Genomic DNA, 19,070 nt, shown 5'->3' with positions numbered 1-19,070 from the left:
CCCTTAGTTTTAAGTTGGACCTCTCCTTGATAGGTTGCCATCTGTGGCTTCTTGTCTTGTGCTCAGGTACTTTGAAGAATAGCCCTTCTCTATGACAGCCCTTCAAATACTAGATCACTACTACCATATCCCCCCTAGACTTTCTCTTTGTTAACTTGACATTTCTGGTTCCCTCAGTCGTTCCATCATACAATTTATCCTCTAGAGCAGTGGTCCCCAACCTTTTTTGTACCAGGGACCAGTTTCATGATTATTCATTCTTTGTGGCCCGGTACAAAATGATCCACAGACTGGTACCGCATCAGCACGCACGACCAAGGCAAGGTGAGCCGAGCGACCGCCAGCCAGCCGTCCCCGCTTCTCCCCGCCACCTTCAACTCCTCCTTTGTACCTTCTCGCGGTCGATGGGCTTTTCGGCTCTTTCTTAATCTCCTCCTGAATAACGCGAGACTCCACCGCCATTGGGACGGCTCTTTGTTCAAGCTGCCCCCACCTCTTCGACGAAACTAAGGCGCGAGGATTCCTTCAGCACCCAAACGCCGCTTTCCAACCGACGACCCGACAAGCTCACCCAGAAGCACTTTCTCAAGCGCCGCCGAAACAAGATGATGGCGCCCAAGCAAAGTAGGCCCTACTTTCATTCTTTGCGGCCCGGTACAAAATGATCCACGGACCGGCACCGGTCCAGGGCCCGGTGGTTGGGGACCCCTGCTCTAGAGCCCTTATCATCTTTGTCGCTCTTCTCTGCACTCTACAATCTCAATGGAGAGAATTCCTTGTTAATCTCACCTTTCAGGGTTCAAACAACAAAATGGAACCTAGATGGAAAGTCTAAAATATGGGATAGCTTTCATTTATGTCCTATTAAATTCCTGTACATGGTTATTCAAAAGACTCTGAAGTGAATTGTTTGTAAAGAGAATAAAAGATCATGGGTTGCCCTCTCCCCTCTTTGGAAGAGCTTTATAGCTCCTGCTGCCTTAAGAAAGTTCAAAACATTCTCAAAGATCCATCTCATCCTGGGAACCCTTTTTTTTGAACTACTACCACCTGGCAGATGGTACAGAATAATAAAAACAAGAACAAACAGCTGAAAAACAGCTTCTATCCCAGGGCAGTAGCTCTTTTGAATTCTACTGTATAGTGCAGTGTTGGTGCAATGTCGGGGGTTTTCAATTCAATGTGTGGCGTGTGAAGGATGTGTGTTTGTGTTTATTTTCATGGTCATGATGTGCCCTGAAGATGGTGTTTCATTTCGTTGTACGAGGTGCAATGACAATAAACTAAACTAAACTAAACTAAACTAAACTAAACTAAACTAAACTAAACTAAACTAAACTAAACTAAACTAAACTAAACTAAACTAAACTAGAAACATAGATGTGGAACTTTTAAAAGCTGGTATGTTTAAAAGAGTGGAATCTTAAGATAAACAACAAGAACCAGAGTCTAAAAATTTGATGCTTGCCAGTTGCCTTAAATGCAAAAGGATGGATAAAATATAAACTTTTGATTTGTTCTGGATTTGTAATGGAAAAAAGGAGGACTTGGCTATCAGAATCTGGCATTTGGGACTGTTTTTGCTTTTTTGCTATCTCCCAGAGCATTGCTGATATTGTTGAAGAAAATTCAATCTAAGAGAACCCAAACGAAATGGAATAGATGTTAAAATTAAAAATAAACAGCTGGGGCAGAAGTCATTATCACCAATAATATATTCCTCCTGAAAGTTAGTCATCAGTTTTCCATATCAATGCCAGAGAGAGAACCTTGGCCAATTCTTTCTAAGGAGAATTTTCGCTTTTAATGTGTGTGTGTGTGTGTGTGTGTGTGTGTGTGTGTGATCTTCAATTTACAACAGTTTTTTTAGAGACCAGTCAAAATGACAACAGCAATGAACAAAGTGACTTATGACCATTTTTCTCACCTAACGACCATTCCAGCATCCTCGTGGTCACGTGATCAAAATTCAGACGTTGGCAACCAGTTCATATTTACAACAGTTGCAGTGTCCCGGGGTCATGGATTTTTTTTTTGCAACCTTCTGATAAGTCACTGGGGAAGCCAGATTCATGTTACTGTCTCAACAAGCACATTGATTCACTCCACAACTCTGGCGAGAAAAGTTGTAAAATGGGGCAAAATCCCACTGAACAGCTGTCTCATTTAGCAACAGAAATGTTGATCTCCGCCAGAGGTGGTCTTCAGAAGGTTCTGACCAGTTCCAGAGAACCGGTACCCGAAATTTTGAGTAGTTTGGAGAACCAGCAAACACCACCTCTGACTGGCCCCACCAACCCCATCTATTCTCCGCCTCCCATCGAGTTCCAGCTGATCGGCTGGGTCTTCTTTGGTTGCCCTGCACAGGAGAATGGAGCTGGAAAGCAGGCTAGTGGGGTGGGGAGGGAATGGAGATTTTTGCAGTATCCTTCCCCTGCCATGCCCACGCCAAGCCATGCCCACCAAGCCACGCTCACAGAACCGGTACTAAAGAATTTTTCAATCCCACCACTGGTCTCTGTTGTGGTTGTAAGTCTACTGGTATAAACCCAACAATCGTCTTCTTGTCTCTTGTGATTGTTTGCATGAGGATGTGGTGTTTACCGATAAGAGATGGCCTCCTGACACACCTTCTGATAGGATTATGTAAATAAAAGGGTAAGAGTACGAGAGATTTCTCTCACTTTTCAGAATCCTTTAAGCTTTTTCTGTTCTCTCACTAAAGCTGCACATAAAAATAGATTTCCCTTTTGGGATTATGGGGTGAACCAGAGGTGATAGCTTTTTGGTGAATTCATTTCAAACTTTTAATGGACTTTGACCGCTAAAATCCTCTGGGTTAAGTATGCATATAAAAGAGGCCAATTATTGCTTGACATCACATTGACATTGTTAACAATTGTGTTTTCCTCCAATGTTGTAATTGTAATTGTGTTTTCCTCCAATGTTGTAATTGTAATTGTGTTTTCCTCCAATGTTAGCATGCGGTGCATTCGTAAAGTATTCAGGCCTCCTTTAATGTTGTCAAAGTTTGTTATGCTGCAGCCTGATTCTACAGTTATTGAAATTCATTTTTTCCCTCATGAATCTACGCTCAGTACTCTATAATAAATTTAATTTAAGATACAGAAGGACCTTGACAGACTTGAACATTGGGCGCTATCTAACAAAATGAAATAGAAAATAGAAAAAGCTTATAGGATTCTTTAAAGTGAGAGAAATCTCTCGTACTCTTACCCTTTTGGTTGCCACGATGTAAAAAAAGAAGTTGAGACTCTAGAAAGAGTACAGAGAAGAGCGACAAAGATGATTAGGGCACTGGAGGCTAAAACATATGAAGAACCGTTGCAGGATCTCGGTATGTCTAGTCTGATGAAAAGAAGAACTAAGGGAGACATGATAGCAGTGTTCCAGTTTCTCAGGGGCTGCCCCAAAGAAGAGGGAGTCCAGCTATTCTCCAAAGCACCTGAAAGTCAGGACAAGAAGCAATGGGTGGAAACTCCTCAAGGAGAGAAGCAACCTAGAACTATGGAGAAATTTCCTGACAGTGAGAACAATTAATCAGTAGAACAACTTGCCTCCAGAAGTTGTTAATGCTCCAACAACTGGAAGTTTTTAAGAAGATGTTGGATAACCATTTTGTCTGAAGAGGTGTAGGGTTTCCTGCCTAGGCAAGGGGTTGGATTAGAAGACCTCCAAGGTCCCTTCCAACTCTGTTATTCTATTATTCTATTGATTTACATTTAATACATTTGCAGACATTTCTAAAATTCTGTTTTCACTTTGTCGTCATGGCGTACTGAGTGTAGATTCATGAGGGGGAGTGAAAATGAAGTTCAACAACTGTAGAATCAGGCTGCAGCAGAACAAAATTAACAAAAATCAAGGGGGGGGCTGAACACTTTCTGAATGTGCTGTATGTAAGATTGGACAACCATTTGTCTGAAACTATAGACGGTCTCCTGCTTCAGCAGGAGGGTTGGGCTACAGGACCTCTGAGGTCCCTTCCAACTCTGTTATTCTATTATGATGGAAAACCAGAAAGGATCCCCAAAGGAATACGACCAACTCATGAAAGAAGCTACATCAATAAACATGGAGCTAATTGTTCTATTTTTGATCTAAACAGAGATGCCCTGAATGCATTCTTTGTGCTTAGCTAATTCTCAATGGAACAAATGCATATTTATTTGAAAGTTTTTTCACCCACTCTGGTGTCCCCATTAACTTAAAGCTCCCCTGATTCAGTGAGGGAGAGATTATAATTTTTAGACGAGTATGCACACTTTGCGCTTGTGACTGCAGTGTATTTCTTTTTTATGGATAGGTATCAAAGTGATTGGTGGTGTTAAAGAATTCACGGGAGAGGAATATGGAGTTTATGTCAAGAGAATCCTACCAGGAGGAGTGGCTTACATTGATGGTAAGTTTTTAATCACTTACATCTGTGGCTTGAAATCTCAGTTAGAGATATTAGGTTGGGTTGATTGCTTGAAAAGTCTTCAGATCTCCATCAATCGAAACAATTGTAAAACAGATTAGTGGAAATTGGAATTAGGGAAATTTCTTAGGAATTTCCTTTTTATATGGAAAAGGTGCAGTGAAAATTAACCCAATACATTGGGGCATGTCTAAACAATTCATTTTGGGTCCCTGGTCAGTGTTATTTTGGGGAAATGGAGCAAATAGAGTAAGTTCAACTACTGTAGTATATTGTCAGCACCAAGGAGAGCTCCTCATAGTGGAAGAAAGCCTTGACTAAGATAATCCAAAATTATTGCTTCTGGTATAGCCTTGTGTCAAAGTCCCCACAATTGATCCAAGTTGGTTCTTCTGATACACCTTCTGGGCATATTCCTTCTTTGAAAAATGAACCAGAATTATTTATCCAAAATGTTGTATCAGAATAAATTTGGAGTTCTCATCATTCGTCATTTTTCTCCCTTCCCAAACTTGTGTCTTGAAAGAATTCTAGTTTCACATCTCAATCTAAAGAAAGATTATAGTGGATTTAGTTAAAAATAAAATATGAAATGATAGAAAGGAAGATCTGGAAATCAAAGGTTCTGTTTTGTTCCTGTTGAGCAAAAAGGAGATCCCAATGAAGATGAATCTCTACCTTCCTTTCCGCTTCTTTTCCGCAGCATCCATGATTCCTCGTTTTTTGTATTCTTTTCATCTTTGGCCATTTTAAAACTTAGTGACGATCTTCAGAAAACTTTTGAGCAGCTCACATTTAAAGCCTTCAGGAGTTCCAGACTGTGCACTTCTAAAATTAATGATAATTGTTCCATCATCTTCATTGTCAACAGGGTAGTTGTGTAGATCCAAAGTATTCACAACCAATATGCATAAAACATGTACACAATACCATTACTTCTGTGTGACAGTTTCCTTTTCCCTTCTCTCCAGGTCGTTTGCAACCAGGCGATCAGATCTTAGAAGTGAACGGGGACAGCCTGATTGGTGTTACTAATGAGAGGTACAACATCTGAGCAAATCCTTTGAATATATTTCAGGGCTCAGGTTTACTGCTTGCAGATCACGGAGTGGTATGGTGGCTTAGAGGTGGAGCTCTCGCCTCACAACCGGGAGGCTGTGAATTCGATCCTAGGTAGAGGCAAATATTTCTCTCTCTTAGCACAATGAATATATATCTGCTGAACAAAACTCTGCATTGGTGACAGGAAGGGCATCCGGCCAGTAAACACTCAGCTCCATTCAGTTGTCCAGACTCCACCCTGCAAGGGATTATGGGGTTGTGAAATGAAGATGATGATGATGGTCATGGTTAGCAATGCTATGGAAAATAATGTCAAGAATTCAGGCTACTTCCAGAATTCAGGCTAACCTATCCGCAAATTAATCTGACCTGACTGTTTATTGATAACATCATACTAAATTCTTCCTCTGTCCTTTGTTCTCATTGAAGTCCCTTGTCATTTCTTTCCATGCTTAGGACAATTGCTTACCTTCAGGCAACTCAACACTAAACAAACCTAACATATTTTGTGTTATCTAAGGAAAAGTATCTCTCAATTGTGGTTTGATTTCTGGTAGCTACACAAACATATAGGGCCAGAATATCAAACTGGTTTTCCTGTTATCTTTTTCTGGGATGTTTTTCATCTTCCAAATCTGGCCTACAGCCATGAGATCTCCTGGTAGTCTCCCCTCCATGTAAACATCAGGTCTTCCTTTTTTTTTTTTTTTAAAGAGATGCATCTACCTATTGGTAATGAGAATACAGAAGCAAGTTGGGATAATTGGACTGCAGTAGTTGGAGATGGAAATGGAAATAAAATAGAAATAAGAAAAATAGGGAAATGTAAAAGTCTTCAGGTGGAGGTCAAGCAAATGTGGAAAAAGAAAGTCATAGAGATACCAATAATAGTTGAGACAAAGTTGGTACCATATTAAAAGATCTGAAGAAGCAGCTGGACACAATTAGAACTAGGAGCATCTCACTTCATCCATTACAAAATAATTACTTGGAACAGCACATTACATGACGATTGCATCTTTAAGTCATCTGGTTAGCTTGGGAAAGTTCAAATAGTCAACCAGACAAAATCCAATCAAACTATCCAACGGATTTTGTAAAAATGATGATTGATGATGATTTTGGGTGAAGCGGATTACTATTTTTTGAAGAGCATCAACTGCAGGTCCTAATGCATTTCCTGCTCCTTATCTTCCCACAGAGCTGTGGACATATTAAGGGCAGCCTCTGGCACCAACTATATGCGCCTTCTTGTCACCAGAGATGATGACGCTCGGTAGGTCTTTTTTTTTTTTTTTAATATTTAGGATGGACAATGGACCTCTTTGGAAGCAATTCTCTATCAGGTTTATTCTGTATAAGGTCACTTGGTGTTCAAGCAGTGGCGGGATTCAAATAATTTAATAACCGGTTCTCTGCCTTAATGATCAGCTGGGTAGGTGTGGCTGGATGGTCAGGTGACTGGGTGAGTGTGGCCAATTCAACATCACTCACATCGAGGGGTGTCTTGCCTTGCCCAGCTTCTCCTTGCCACTCCCCTCCCCACCTTGACCCTCCCCTCCCAGCCACCCCTTGTAACCTTGGGTGGATGGGCAAGTGGCCAGGCAGCAGGTCAAGGAGTAGTGGGGAGGGGAGGAGAAGGGCAAGGCAGAGCCAGACATGGCGAGGCATGTTATTCAACCGGTTCATCAAACTGCACAAAAAATTAGCAACCGGTTCTCCTGAACCGGTGCGAACCTGCTGAATCCTCCTACTGTGTTCAAGTGACATTGCTTTCATTTAACAGGATGTATTAATTTTGTGATTGTTTTACATCCTCTTAATTATTTTCTCAAACATATTCAATCAGTAGTATATCTCAGGTTTGCTCTCTGAAGAGCTCCCCCAAAAAATCAAACAAACATTGCAAGACTAATAAAACGAGATAAATACATTACAACATGAGCAGCCCTTTATTCAATTATTTGTAATGGTTTACATTTACATTTGCTTTATTTATGATTGGTTTTTCCAAGCATGACGCGTTCAGGGTGGGCTCATCCTAAATACATCCCAAAGCCAAAATTGATTGTGGTGACAGTCTCTTTAATTTTAACATTGTTTCTCTTGAATAATTTATTTGGAAGGCTGATGGCGGCTGATAAAATAACACTGACTCCTCGGCTGTTTTACAAGTGGCATTAATGTTGTACTCATGGCCAGGGAAAATGAAGGTTGTTTTTGCAGTTGTGATGGTAGTGGTGGAAGAGGAGGAGGAGGAGGAGGACTTAAATGAGGAATAATTCCTTGAAAGGCAGAATAAACAGCATCAAAACGCCAGATGTTGGGATAAAGGATAGTTACTACTTCTTGTTTTCCTTAGGGATTATATGATGGTATCCAACTACTTCTATTGTTCTTGACAATTTGGTGTAGTGGTTAAAGGCAGCGGGCCAGAAAGTGGAAGATTGTGAGTTCTAATCCTGCCTTAGCCACAAAGTTAGCTGGGTTCCTGGGACCAATCCCTCTTTCTAAGGGTAAAACACCTTTGAAAAAGTCAAGAAAACCTCAGGGGACTTGTCCAGCTTGCTGGCTGTGGGGGGCTCTGGGAGTTGAAGTCTACTCATCTTAAAATTGCTGAGGTTGCTCTAGAATATCTAATTTTAAATACTGCCAAATTTACTGTCTTGTACAATAGCCGAATACAAACTATTGATTTTGTTACATTAATATTGCTGCCTTTGAAATGTGCTGGCAAATGTGAGTTCCTGAGAAAACCTAATGATAGAATAATAATAATAAACCACATCCAGATGGATATGATTGATTTTTTTAAAAATGAAGACTGATGTAGGTATCATATTCTTTGTCGTATTCTTTTTCTTGTTCAGCAAGGAATTCTCTGAACTGCTAGTAAAATTTGGATCTCATAGCAGCACATGTTCTACACAAAGTTCACCTACTTCTAATACTGGAAGTAAGTATGTATAATACTAAACTTGTCAATTGAATAGAGGGAAGTCACTGAAAAAAAACAAAGAAACAACTCGAGAAGTTCATCTGGGCAAAGGGGAAGTGTGCAGAATCATTGTGGGGGGTGGATTTAGATTTTTAAATCATATCTGTGATAAAAATCAACCATTCGGGTATTCAGACAACTGGGGACACATGAACAATATATAAGAGCTTTATTATGAAGCTTTTGCAAAAAGGAATTCTGCTCATGGGCAGAAGACATGGTTCCCAGGAGGGCTGGGGTTTATATACAGGTTCAAATATACAGTCTCTGCCACTTTCCTGGTTCACAATCTATCCAGCTATGTAACACCCTATGCAATACCCTATTATTATTGTACCATAACTTCTGTTTCTGCGTCCTGTTTACCCATTTCCATTTCCAACAATGTCCATCATTAACATGACACTGGACAGCATAACCTGCCAAATGTATAACCTTTATACAAAACAATAGAGAATTCTTACATAATATTCCAGTAAATTATCTTAGGTTTAACACAGAGGTTAAAAATGGCGTTACCATTGCTTTATATTTTGACAGGTATAATTTTACGTGTCACAATATCTGAGCCTTAAGGAGTCATTGGTGTGTGGAGTAAGGAAAATGGCCTTGATAGATGTATGCAAGACACATTGTCGAAGCAAGAGGGGTTGAAATATTTTTTTAAAGTCCAAAACATCAAGATAACTTTCAGAAGTGACTCAGGCAGATACCTCATCAGATTCAGATTAACAGAGTTGGAAGGGACCTTGTAGGTCATCTAGTCCAACCCCCTGCCCAAGCATTTCTGACAAATTGCAGTCCAATCTCTTCTTGAAACTAATTCACTGGAATATAAGAAGGTGAAGGAGATGCAGCACAATCCAACCTGCATGATTCTATTATCATGGACTCCCTGGTGCTCTCTGAGCTTGATGAGTTTCTCGCAGACATTTCATTACCCAACTAGGCAACAGCATCAGTGCTAGGAGGGAGTGGGGATTGCTCTCTGCTGTACATACAAGCACCAACAGAAGAGAAGATTTGTAGCTCAGAGCTGAAGTGCCCTTGGTGCTCTCTGAGCTTGGTTGTTGGCTTGCATTTCATTACCAAACTAGGTAACATTATCAGTGATAGTGAGTGTGAAGTTTGCGTCATGTTTATATACAACAGCTTGCCCTGCTAGTGTTGGTGGGGTGTAGTTTTCTTTTTGACAGTTCCTTGACTAGGGCATTGTTTTCTGTTACTTTGTCTCGTGTCAAAGCTTCTCTCAGTGTTGGCTGCTGGAGAGGATGTGTTCTGGCCTCTTTGATTCCTCCTTTCTCTTCACTGTCTTTCTTCCTTCTTTTTTACTGTCTCCTTTGAATGGTGTCTAAATGCGGTTTATTTCTATCGATGGCTGGTTTGTCTGAATATCAAATTTCTAGGATTTTCCTAGCATTTTTTTTATTTAGTTTTGTCTAGGACAGGGGTCCCCAACCTTTCAGAGGCACGCACACACATATTTGCAGGCTGCTCACATGAACCACCCTGTCATGCCCCTGTCGGAATCTGATTTAGAGGGGGGAGCCAAAACAGCTGACAGAGAGTGGGAGTGTGGCTCCGTTGGCTGTGGAGGAAACTGGGGAAGGGCAAAGTCCGGCTGGGCAGGTCAAGGAAGAGGTAGAACAAGGGAGAGGGAGTTCAGAGGAAGACCTAGGCCCACCCCCTCTTCATCCTAGGGCACACAGGGAGGAACAGAGAAGGGAGCAATGTGGGTTGCATGGCTTACAGGGGAGGAAAGGGCCCTGATTCCCTTCATTAGCCGCACCTGGGAAGAAAGTTTAAGAGACATGCAGGCTGAGTGCGGCAGCTGCTGGGAGCAAATGTGTGTTTATCTTGTGTTGATTTTGGTTATCTGTGTTCCTGGCATCTTCCCAACTGTGTTGAGTTATTGCTGTGCCTTCACGTCTGGAATTCCTTCCCTTGCCCTGCCGGACTAATTACCACATTTTACCTTGATTGGACTTATAGTTACAGTTTTTGCTGACCATGTTTTGGACTTGATTCTCTGCAGCCAAAGGCTGTTCCTGGGAGAGCTTTTCTCCATCCCAGAAGGTAACCAGGACATTGGAGACAAAGTTGGAGCTAATAAAGGGACTCCTACTGATTATCTGACTGTGTTTCCTTTGTGACACACCCTGGGTCGTCACACACCCCTTTCTCCCCTCCCTGCCAGTCCACAAAGCTGGAAATGTTGGGGAACTCTGGACTATGATGTTTACAGTTTCCCAGTTGAAACTATTGGTTGAGTGTATTCATGTGTTGTGAGTTTAAGGACTTTTCATCTGGTCTTCTGTGTGCTTCTGCATGACTAAAAACTCCACAATTCCTCAATTTTTCATGAGAGGTGCATCTGGAAAATTGGATTGTGGTGAGGGTTTATTTGGCGGGGGGAGGGTTTGATTTTATTAACTGAATATTGAACATTTAAAAATATAGAAGATTTTAAAAATAAAAGCCATTAAACTATTTTGGGAAAGCCATCAAGGAACTGGAGTGATACCAATCTTCACATTCCTTTTGGGGATGAGTTTCAAATTAGAAAATAGAGCTGTAGAGGCTATTGGAAGATCTAGATCAAGGGTATGGCCAGCTCGACGTCCCTCATGTTTGGGGCACCTATGGTAGCCTGGGAAAACAGGCTCACGAGCTCCATTTCCGGCTGCGATGGCTTCCTGCAATACTCTGCCAGCAAAAACAGAGCTCAGGAGGGCTGCGTACGGCCTCGTGAGCTCCATTTTCACTGGCAGAGGCACCATGGGCTGGTCCATTATTTCCAGGGTGGCCCTGCAGGCCACACGTAAGCATCCCATGGGCCACATCCACCCCACAGGCCTTGAGTTTGACACCCCTGATCTAGATGCTAACAAAGGCTATCTGTTGTGGTTCTCCGGCAGCCGGTGCAAAAAGCAGCAGAATCAGACAGTGAGGACAAAAGGGGACCAGTCAGGGAGTCTGGAGAGGACTTGGACGAGGGTCCTGCATCCAATGTAGGGATGGGCCCAGGACCATCTGGGAGTGGGGTGCTGCCTTCAGAGCTTTCGGAGTCTGGAAGCAGCGAGGCAGAGGACCCAGGGGAGCCTGTTCCCAGTGTGCATGTGCACAGAGCTGCTAGAAGGCGAAAGTAGCTGAAGCAGAAGGAGTGACTTGGGAGTAAGTCTGGGATTGCTCCTCCCATAAGGGATAAAAGTCAGCCCTCCATGATGAAGAGCTTTGCAGGAAGCAAAGCAGTTCAGTAATCTCCGAGTCCTTTGTGAAGCTCTGTACTCTGGTTGGTTTTTTCTAGGTTTTTGGGTTGGTTTATGTTAGCCTGTTTCTGTTTCTTGGCAGCATTCGACAGCACTGAAAAGCGTGCTCTTATCTGGAGGAACTGTGTATAACTGAGTTTTGGCTGGGAATGCAAGTCATTCCCAGTGTCGCATTAAAAAAGTTTTTACTTTTAAATTCAGTTTGTATTTTATTAAGTTTAACAAAGCCTGGTCAGAACACTATCATCATCCAGGCAAAATAACCATGTTAGCCCTACAGCTAGGATTATAGGCGAAGTCCTGCCAACATCTGGTGCCCATAGGCGCTCTGATGCATGAGAAGTTCTCTGTGGTCAGGGTGGTTATTTCACCAGGCAGCTGTGCACAGCTGTATGGGTTCTTGGCACAAAGACCCAGACCACAACTGAGGATCTGAGACAGAAATGGAAAAAAAAATCACTAGATGAACTCTGGTTCAAGTGGCTGCCTTGATTCAGTTCCACTTGGTGTCCAAATGCTTCATCCATTTTACAGTGCTGTCCTTGACTTTGTTTCTTCAGTCAGGTCCTTGGGAAGCACCTCATCCGGGTCCTCATCTTGTTCCCAGAGCCCCCTGTTGCTGAGCCCAACCCATTCCCATGGGGTGCTGTTTGGAAATCCAGGACAAACCCACCCCTCAATATCACAGTATGTACTGAATTGCTGGGGAAATACATCAACCGTTCATGAATCTTCTTGACCTGTCCTTCTGATCCCATCTATATATATAAAAGTGAAATACCACTCATGCATCATCATAAAATCTCCAGAACTGTAAAGCCTACAAACTTGAAATTTGGCACGTCTGTTCCTCTTGGCTTCTAGGTGCTCACTAAGAAAGATTTTTTGAAATGACCATCAGAGCATTAGTATTTCCTATATTATCATTATCATTATCATTATTATTATTATTATTATTATTATTATTGTTGTTGTTGTTATTGTTATTAACACACTCTGATGCTAAGGAGTTCTACTCCCCCTTCCAACCTGAAAAGAAATCTGTTCCAAATGCAAAACACAAGCAGAGGAGAGGAGTTTCAGTTTCACAGCAGCACCAAGCAGCTTTAGTACAGAACAGTTGAGCTAAGCCACACCCAGCCTCCTTGCTGTCTCCTTCTTGCTCACACAGCAAATACTGCTTCAGTTTCCAAACAGCCCTCCACTCTCTCACACACTGACAGGACACTAGCCAGGTGAATACCGATGGATGCTGGTAGGCAGAGGCAGAATTTTTTCCTCCTTATTTTCCTCCCTCAAAACTAAGTCTGACCACAGTTTAAGCAAAGCACGGGTATTGAGCTAGTTCATTATACACTTGAATGGTGGAAGGTCATTTTTTTGTAGAGGTAGTCCGACTTGCAACTCCAATTGAGTCCAAAATTTCTGTGGCGAGACAGCAGTCAAGCAAGTTTACCCCAACATTTCCACTCAAAATATAGAGTTTGTTATATAGTGGTGGTGGTATAAGATGACCTTCCCACTTGGAGGCATGTTTTTCAGGGCAAAAAGTCATCTTATACGCCGCCTCTGAATTTCGATCCTAGTTCATGATACCTAATGAATGGTGGAAGGTCATTTTTCTGTAGAGGTAGTCCTCGACTTGCAACCCCAATTGAGTCCAAAAACAAATTTCTAAGTGGGAGACAGCAGTCAAGCAAAATGCGTTCTTGACCCCATTTTATGGCCTTCCTTACCACAGTCATTAAGCGAATTGTGGCAATTGTGAAGTTTATAGTGGTGGTGGTTGAGTGAATCTGGCTTCCTCATTGACGTTGCTTGCCAGATGTTTGCAAAAGGAGTCCCTGGGACATTGCATCATAGACATGAGCCAGTTGCCAAGCATCTGAATTTCGATCCTGGGACCATGGATAAGATAATGCAATGGATCTGATCAGGTGACGATGGTTGTAAGTGTGAAAAATGGTCATGAGTCCCTTTTGACAGTGCTGTTGCAACTTCAAATGGTCACAACAAACAAATTGTTGTAAGTCAAGGGCTACCTTCACATGGAGGTACATTTCCCAAAATGTGTTCTTTGAACCAGTATAGATGTATTTAGTTTCTTTTTAGAGGGTTTGGCTAACGTCCTCGAACACCTTCTTTATTTATAGCTGTCCCATTGGATCTGGGATCCAAAGTATCTCCATAAGAAAGTTTTCTGACTTGGGGTTAATTGTTAGTGGAGGAACCAACCGATCAGACGGACCAATGGTTTACGTCCATGACATTCAACAGGAAGGTGACTGCAATAAGGTAGGACAAATACTTGGAAGGATTTCAGTTATATACATTGCTATTTGAACAAGGGCGGCACAGTGGTTAGAATGCAGTACTGCAGGCCACTTCTGCTGACTGCTGCCTGCCAGCAGTTTGAGTCTCACCGGCTCAAATTTGACTCAGTCTTCCATCCATTCGAGGTCAGTAAAATGAGGACCCAGATTGTTGTGGGGCAATATGCTGACTCTGTAAACCACTAAGAGGAGGCTGTAAAAGCACTATCAAGTGGTTTATAAGTCTAAGTGCTATTGCTATTTCTATTTTGAACAGCCAGGGATTTTCCTTCAGTGTGTTCTGGTTGGAATAATGACCTTTGTAAGGAAGGAAAATTGAAGAAACCAGATTGCTCTTATCTTTCCTTGCTCAGCTTGATTTTTCCCCCCCCACACTGTTATTTCTCTCTGTGTGTTCTTTAGGATGGGTGTCTGCAAGCAGGAGACCAGCTTATTGCTATCAATAAAGACTCGTTGGTGGGTGCTACGCACGAGGAGGCGAAAAGGATAGTTGCAAAGAATTTATTCAGGTAAAGTGCTGCTTTGGAGTTGATTTATTTATTCATAGCCCGCCTTTATTATTTTTACAAATAACTCAAGGTGGCGGATATCTCCAACACACCCTGCCTCCTCCTATGTTCCCCACAACAACCCCTGGTGATTGGTCTAAAGTCTCCCACCTGGCTTTCAGGCCCAAGGCAGGACTAGAACTCACAGTCCCCTGGTGATTGGTCTAAAGTCTCCCACCTGGCTTTCAGACCCAAGGCAGGACTAGAACTCACAGTCCCCTGGTGATTGGTCTAAGGTCTCCCAGATGGCTTTCATGCCCAAGGCAGGACTAAAACTTACAGTCTCCCAGCTTCTAGCCTGGTGCCTTAACCACTATATCAAACGGGGTCCCTGTAGGTTTTAAACACAACATCTGAAATAGAGTTGGAATAGATATATCTAAAGGTATTAGAGTTGATCTGGGGGAAAGAGAGAGTGAACCATAAATAAAGAACTTGGGTGTAGTTTAGATAGAGATTACACAGAGATTTATACAGAGATGGGAGGAACCACGAAAAGGAAACTCAGAATAAGCCTGCCTTGATTTGGGTTGTGTAAGACAGGGCAGGGGGAAACTTGGACAAATTTCAAGATTCTATCACTGCATCTAGAACAATAAAATAGCATTTTGGAATTCCTGCAAGGTTAATTTGGCTGATCTTGAAGAGTTGATAGCCTCATCTTTATTCATATTTCCTGACCAAAACCTTAACCACAACGTGCTATGAGGCACAGGGCTAAAACTCCTTCCTGATTCCATGATGTGGTTTCACAACGCATGTAAATGTAATGTAGTCACGAGACATGCCTGACATACCTTATCAGCTTTCTGTTCAGAAATGGTACAAAATTCGGCTAAAGTCAGGTCGACCTATTCATTTAATAATTTATTACTTTTATTATTATATACGCAATGTGAATTTTTTTATTTTATTTTAATTTATATGCTGCTCATCTCGCTGTCCAAAACAAGTCACAGCTGCTTTTTCTTTATCTGGTGTTGGCCTTCATATGCCTTGAAGCAGAGGTGGTATTCAGCCGGTTCTGAATACCTGAATATCTGAATACCGGTTCTAGAGAACTGGTAGAGGAAATTTTGAGTGGTTCGGAGAACCGGCAAATCCCACCTCTGACTGGAGATTTTACAGTATCCTTCCCCTGCCACACCCCCAAGCCATGCCCACAGTAAAAAAAATTGAATCCCACCACTGCCTTGAGGTCTTCCCAAGAATCTATTCTAGGAGGTCATAATTGTTCAGAGTATTGCAACGTAAATGCAGCACCAGAAAAGTAAACACAGATGACTGAGGCTTCCTTTAACTTCTTTATAAACAGATAAAGTAAATTTTACAATACCAGTTGTAGATTTCTCCAACATGGAGCAAACTCAAACAGAAGCAAACATGTTACAGGTTCAGAGCAGACCAGCAACTGAGGAGCTCAGAAACAAACATCAGTTTCAGCAGGCAAGCAAGACACAGAGCAGAGGAGAGAAACAGTTTCATTTTCAGTAGATAGAGCTTAACATAGCTTCAGAGCTGCAGAACTTAATATAGAGCCAGGCTTAGGCTACTTCTAGTTTCAGTTTCCAAACAGTCCTCATTGGCTGACTTAGTTGCTATTCATTGGCTGACCTTGTTACCAAGCTCTATTCCAGTTCATGAATATACCCTGAAAATGATGCATCAGTATAATATATGTGGGGACACAAAAAGTGTGGCCATTTGTAATTGGCAGGTGGAAAAATCTGCAGATTTTATTATTAGTATTCCTAGCCAGCAATTTGCCACCCAAATTTAATTTCATGACTCTGGGGTGCCTGTTTGGATAATGCAAACAACATAATGGCACAGACTATATTTAGACTAAGGGTAGTTGATCCAGGTTCAGACACAATAAACAACAGAATGACTTTTGACCATTTTTACGATCTTTCTTGCCACAATTGCTAAGTGAATGACTGCAGTTGTTAAGTTAGTCACATGGTTGTTAAATGAATCTGGCTTCCCCGTTGATTTTGCTTGTCAGAAGGTCACAAAAGGGAATCCCATGACCCCCCCCCTTCCAGGGACACTGCAACCATCATAAATATAAAGCAGTTACCAAAGCTTTCAAATTTGGATCAAGTGACCAAGGAGATGCTGCAATGGTTGTAAGTGTGAAGAATGGCCGTAAGTCACTTTTTCAGTGCCCTTGTAACTTCAAACAGTCACTAAACGAATGGTTGTAACTGAAGGACTACCTGTACCTCTGGGTTTATTAACTGCCTTCTTCTTTTAAGCATCCCCTTCTCACCGATCTCCTTATAAGCAAGTTGGTCTTTTCTTTTGCAAGGCATGAAGGAAACACAGAAGTGGCCTTCATTCCAGGAAGGGGACAACTTCATCCAGGACACTGTGCAAACAACAGTGCTCACTCAATGTCCACAAGACTAGGAGACAACAGCATGGCTCCTCCTGGCAGGTGGAAGGTACACGTGAGATCCCCAAAGGTAAGAGTTCCACTCCTGATGAGTTCTACTCCAGATTTTCATTCATCCACTGAAGTTCTTCACTTTCAAAGTTGGCCATATTCTTCCTAACAAAATGGTGCTCCTGAACTCCTTTGGATCAAATTGGCTTCTCTCTCTCTCTCTCCCTCTCCCTCTCCCCCTCCTCTCCAATGGTGGAAAGCCAATGTTCTTCTGAGATGCCCCCCTACAAGATGACTTTAGTTAAATACCCCCTGGGGTTCATATATAAAAGTGGCCATTGAGGTTGCCCAAGATAATGAACTGAATGGGGAACACTGGCTAAGGAATTCTGGGAATTGAAGTCCACCCATCTGAAAGTTGCCACGGTTGAGAAACTCTGCAAAAGAAAGTGTCAGACCTGCCCCAATCTGATCCCTCAGGGAAGGAAAACCCTCGACTCCCATTTGGTTGAAGTGAAAAGTACTTTTAGTAAGAGATGCTGATTGAAGTAAAATCAGGTGGAATCTGAGTTTCCTGCACATCAATACAAAGCTATTTTCTTCTTCATTCCTGCCCCTCCCCCCCCCGGTGACCTGTCCAAAACAAGCCAATGTGATATCGCCGAGATGTTTTTGGGAACTCTGAGGTGTTTGGCTGGTAACTTTCCATCCTCAGGGCAAATGGCCTTGAAGTATGAACTGGGCCCACGTTGATCTGCTTTTCCCCCTCCTGAATTCCCACACAAGCTGCAAACAGGTTTATTGCCCATTCCTATTCCTCCCCCTTAGTCCTTTGATGGCAGGATACCAGCGAGGCGCCAAGCCGAAGATGGTGGACCTGACAGGGAGTCCGGGAAGAAGAGTTAAGGAACTCAGAGTCGTGTCAATCTACTCCCTTCCTTTTTTGTGTGTGTGTGTTTGTAAACACATTTGATCCATTACAGTTACATAACGGTTTTAACAGGCTTATTTTATGGTCTGCCAGCATTCTTGATTGACTACCCTGTTTCTCCAACAATACGGCCTCCCCCAATAGGAGGTCCCAGCATGTTTTATAGGCATGAAATGAAATTAAGCTCCTCCCCCCCAAATTAAGGCCTATATTAAAACATGCGAAATAGGGGGGGGAATGGTGGGGGGGGCTTGCCGTTAGGAAGTACTTTTGTGGCACACCCGGATATGGTGCTGCCTGCGTTGACCCCGATACGAAGTGCCCCACCAACGCCGAGGTCAACATCCAAGCTGTCGCCGCCCGCCCACCCGAAGATGCAAGGGGGGGGGAATTAAGTCACCCCCGAAAAGACGACCTAGCCATTTTTTCAGGGCTCAAAAAAAAAAAAAAGACCCGGCCTTATTATATGAGAAACACGGTAGTTTCTTGGGGGGATTTTGGAACCAGAATTCTACTATAAAAACAGCCAATCACCCCACAGACCACTGGATTTTTAATCATAATGTTTCCTTTGAGATGGACAGTCTGTGAGGTTCTGCAAGGGAAACACACTGATTCATTTAATCAACGTGTTCTTATCTAGCCTTTGAACCCATCTAATTCCAGAGCAAGGCAGAAAAGCTATGAACAGGATTAGACACCCGGAGTGCAGGATAATAATAATAGTTTTAAAACATCTTCAGAGCAGATTAACAGGCTGCAGCATTGCAAAGCCAAGTACACCAGGAGACAGAGGTAAGAGGTGAAGAATTTCTCAGCACGACTAACCTTAATCCAAATCTAACCTCAGGACGCTTCGGAAAAAGTCATACCAGGCTGCACTTCCAGTTGTGTTTTAGGAAAACTACTTCTCCGCTGGATCTTGTGGGATACCAAGCTGCCTTGCAGAGTCTAGCTGATCTTGGCTGATTTCAGAAAGTTTGAGTAGGTTTGGACCAGATTCGCATTTGCTGAGTCCTTGATGCTCTCAGAGCTTGGTTCTTGCTTTGCAGACATTTCATTCCCCAACTACGTAACACCATCAGTATGAGGGAGT

General features: G+C 42.4%; 1 protein-coding gene across 3 annotated transcripts in view; it reads left to right on the top strand.

Moving 5' to 3' along the window:
* LOC148129645 (syntaxin-binding protein 4-like) overlaps window positions 1-19,070 on the top strand; it is a 53,641-nt gene that overhangs the window by 13,281 nt on the left and 21,290 nt on the right. For all 3 annotated transcript variants that reach the window (XM_087973177.1, XM_087973178.1, XM_087973179.1), the window contains exons 3-10: window positions 4,328-4,423; window positions 5,413-5,482; window positions 6,705-6,779; window positions 8,374-8,459; window positions 12,331-12,457; window positions 13,924-14,065; window positions 14,506-14,612; window positions 16,966-17,122. In XM_087973177.1, coding sequence (XP_087829303.1) covers window positions 4,328-4,423; window positions 5,413-5,482; window positions 6,705-6,779; window positions 8,374-8,459; window positions 12,331-12,457; window positions 13,924-14,065; window positions 14,506-14,612; window positions 16,966-17,122 — 860 coding nt within the window. The remainder of the gene's footprint in view (window positions 1-4,327; window positions 4,424-5,412; window positions 5,483-6,704; window positions 6,780-8,373; window positions 8,460-12,330; window positions 12,458-13,923; window positions 14,066-14,505; window positions 14,613-16,965; window positions 17,123-19,070) is intronic.

Source organism: Notechis scutatus, chromosome 12, assembly GCF_049901735.1.
Source record: "Notechis scutatus isolate UNSWTSFEM ecotype Mainland chromosome 12, rNotScu1.2, whole genome shotgun sequence".
In the NCBI taxonomy this organism is placed as follows: domain Eukaryota; kingdom Metazoa; phylum Chordata; class Lepidosauria; order Squamata; family Elapidae; genus Notechis; species Notechis scutatus.
Note: the sequence above shows the minus strand (reverse complement) of the source record. Positions and strands in the feature narration are given on the sequence as shown.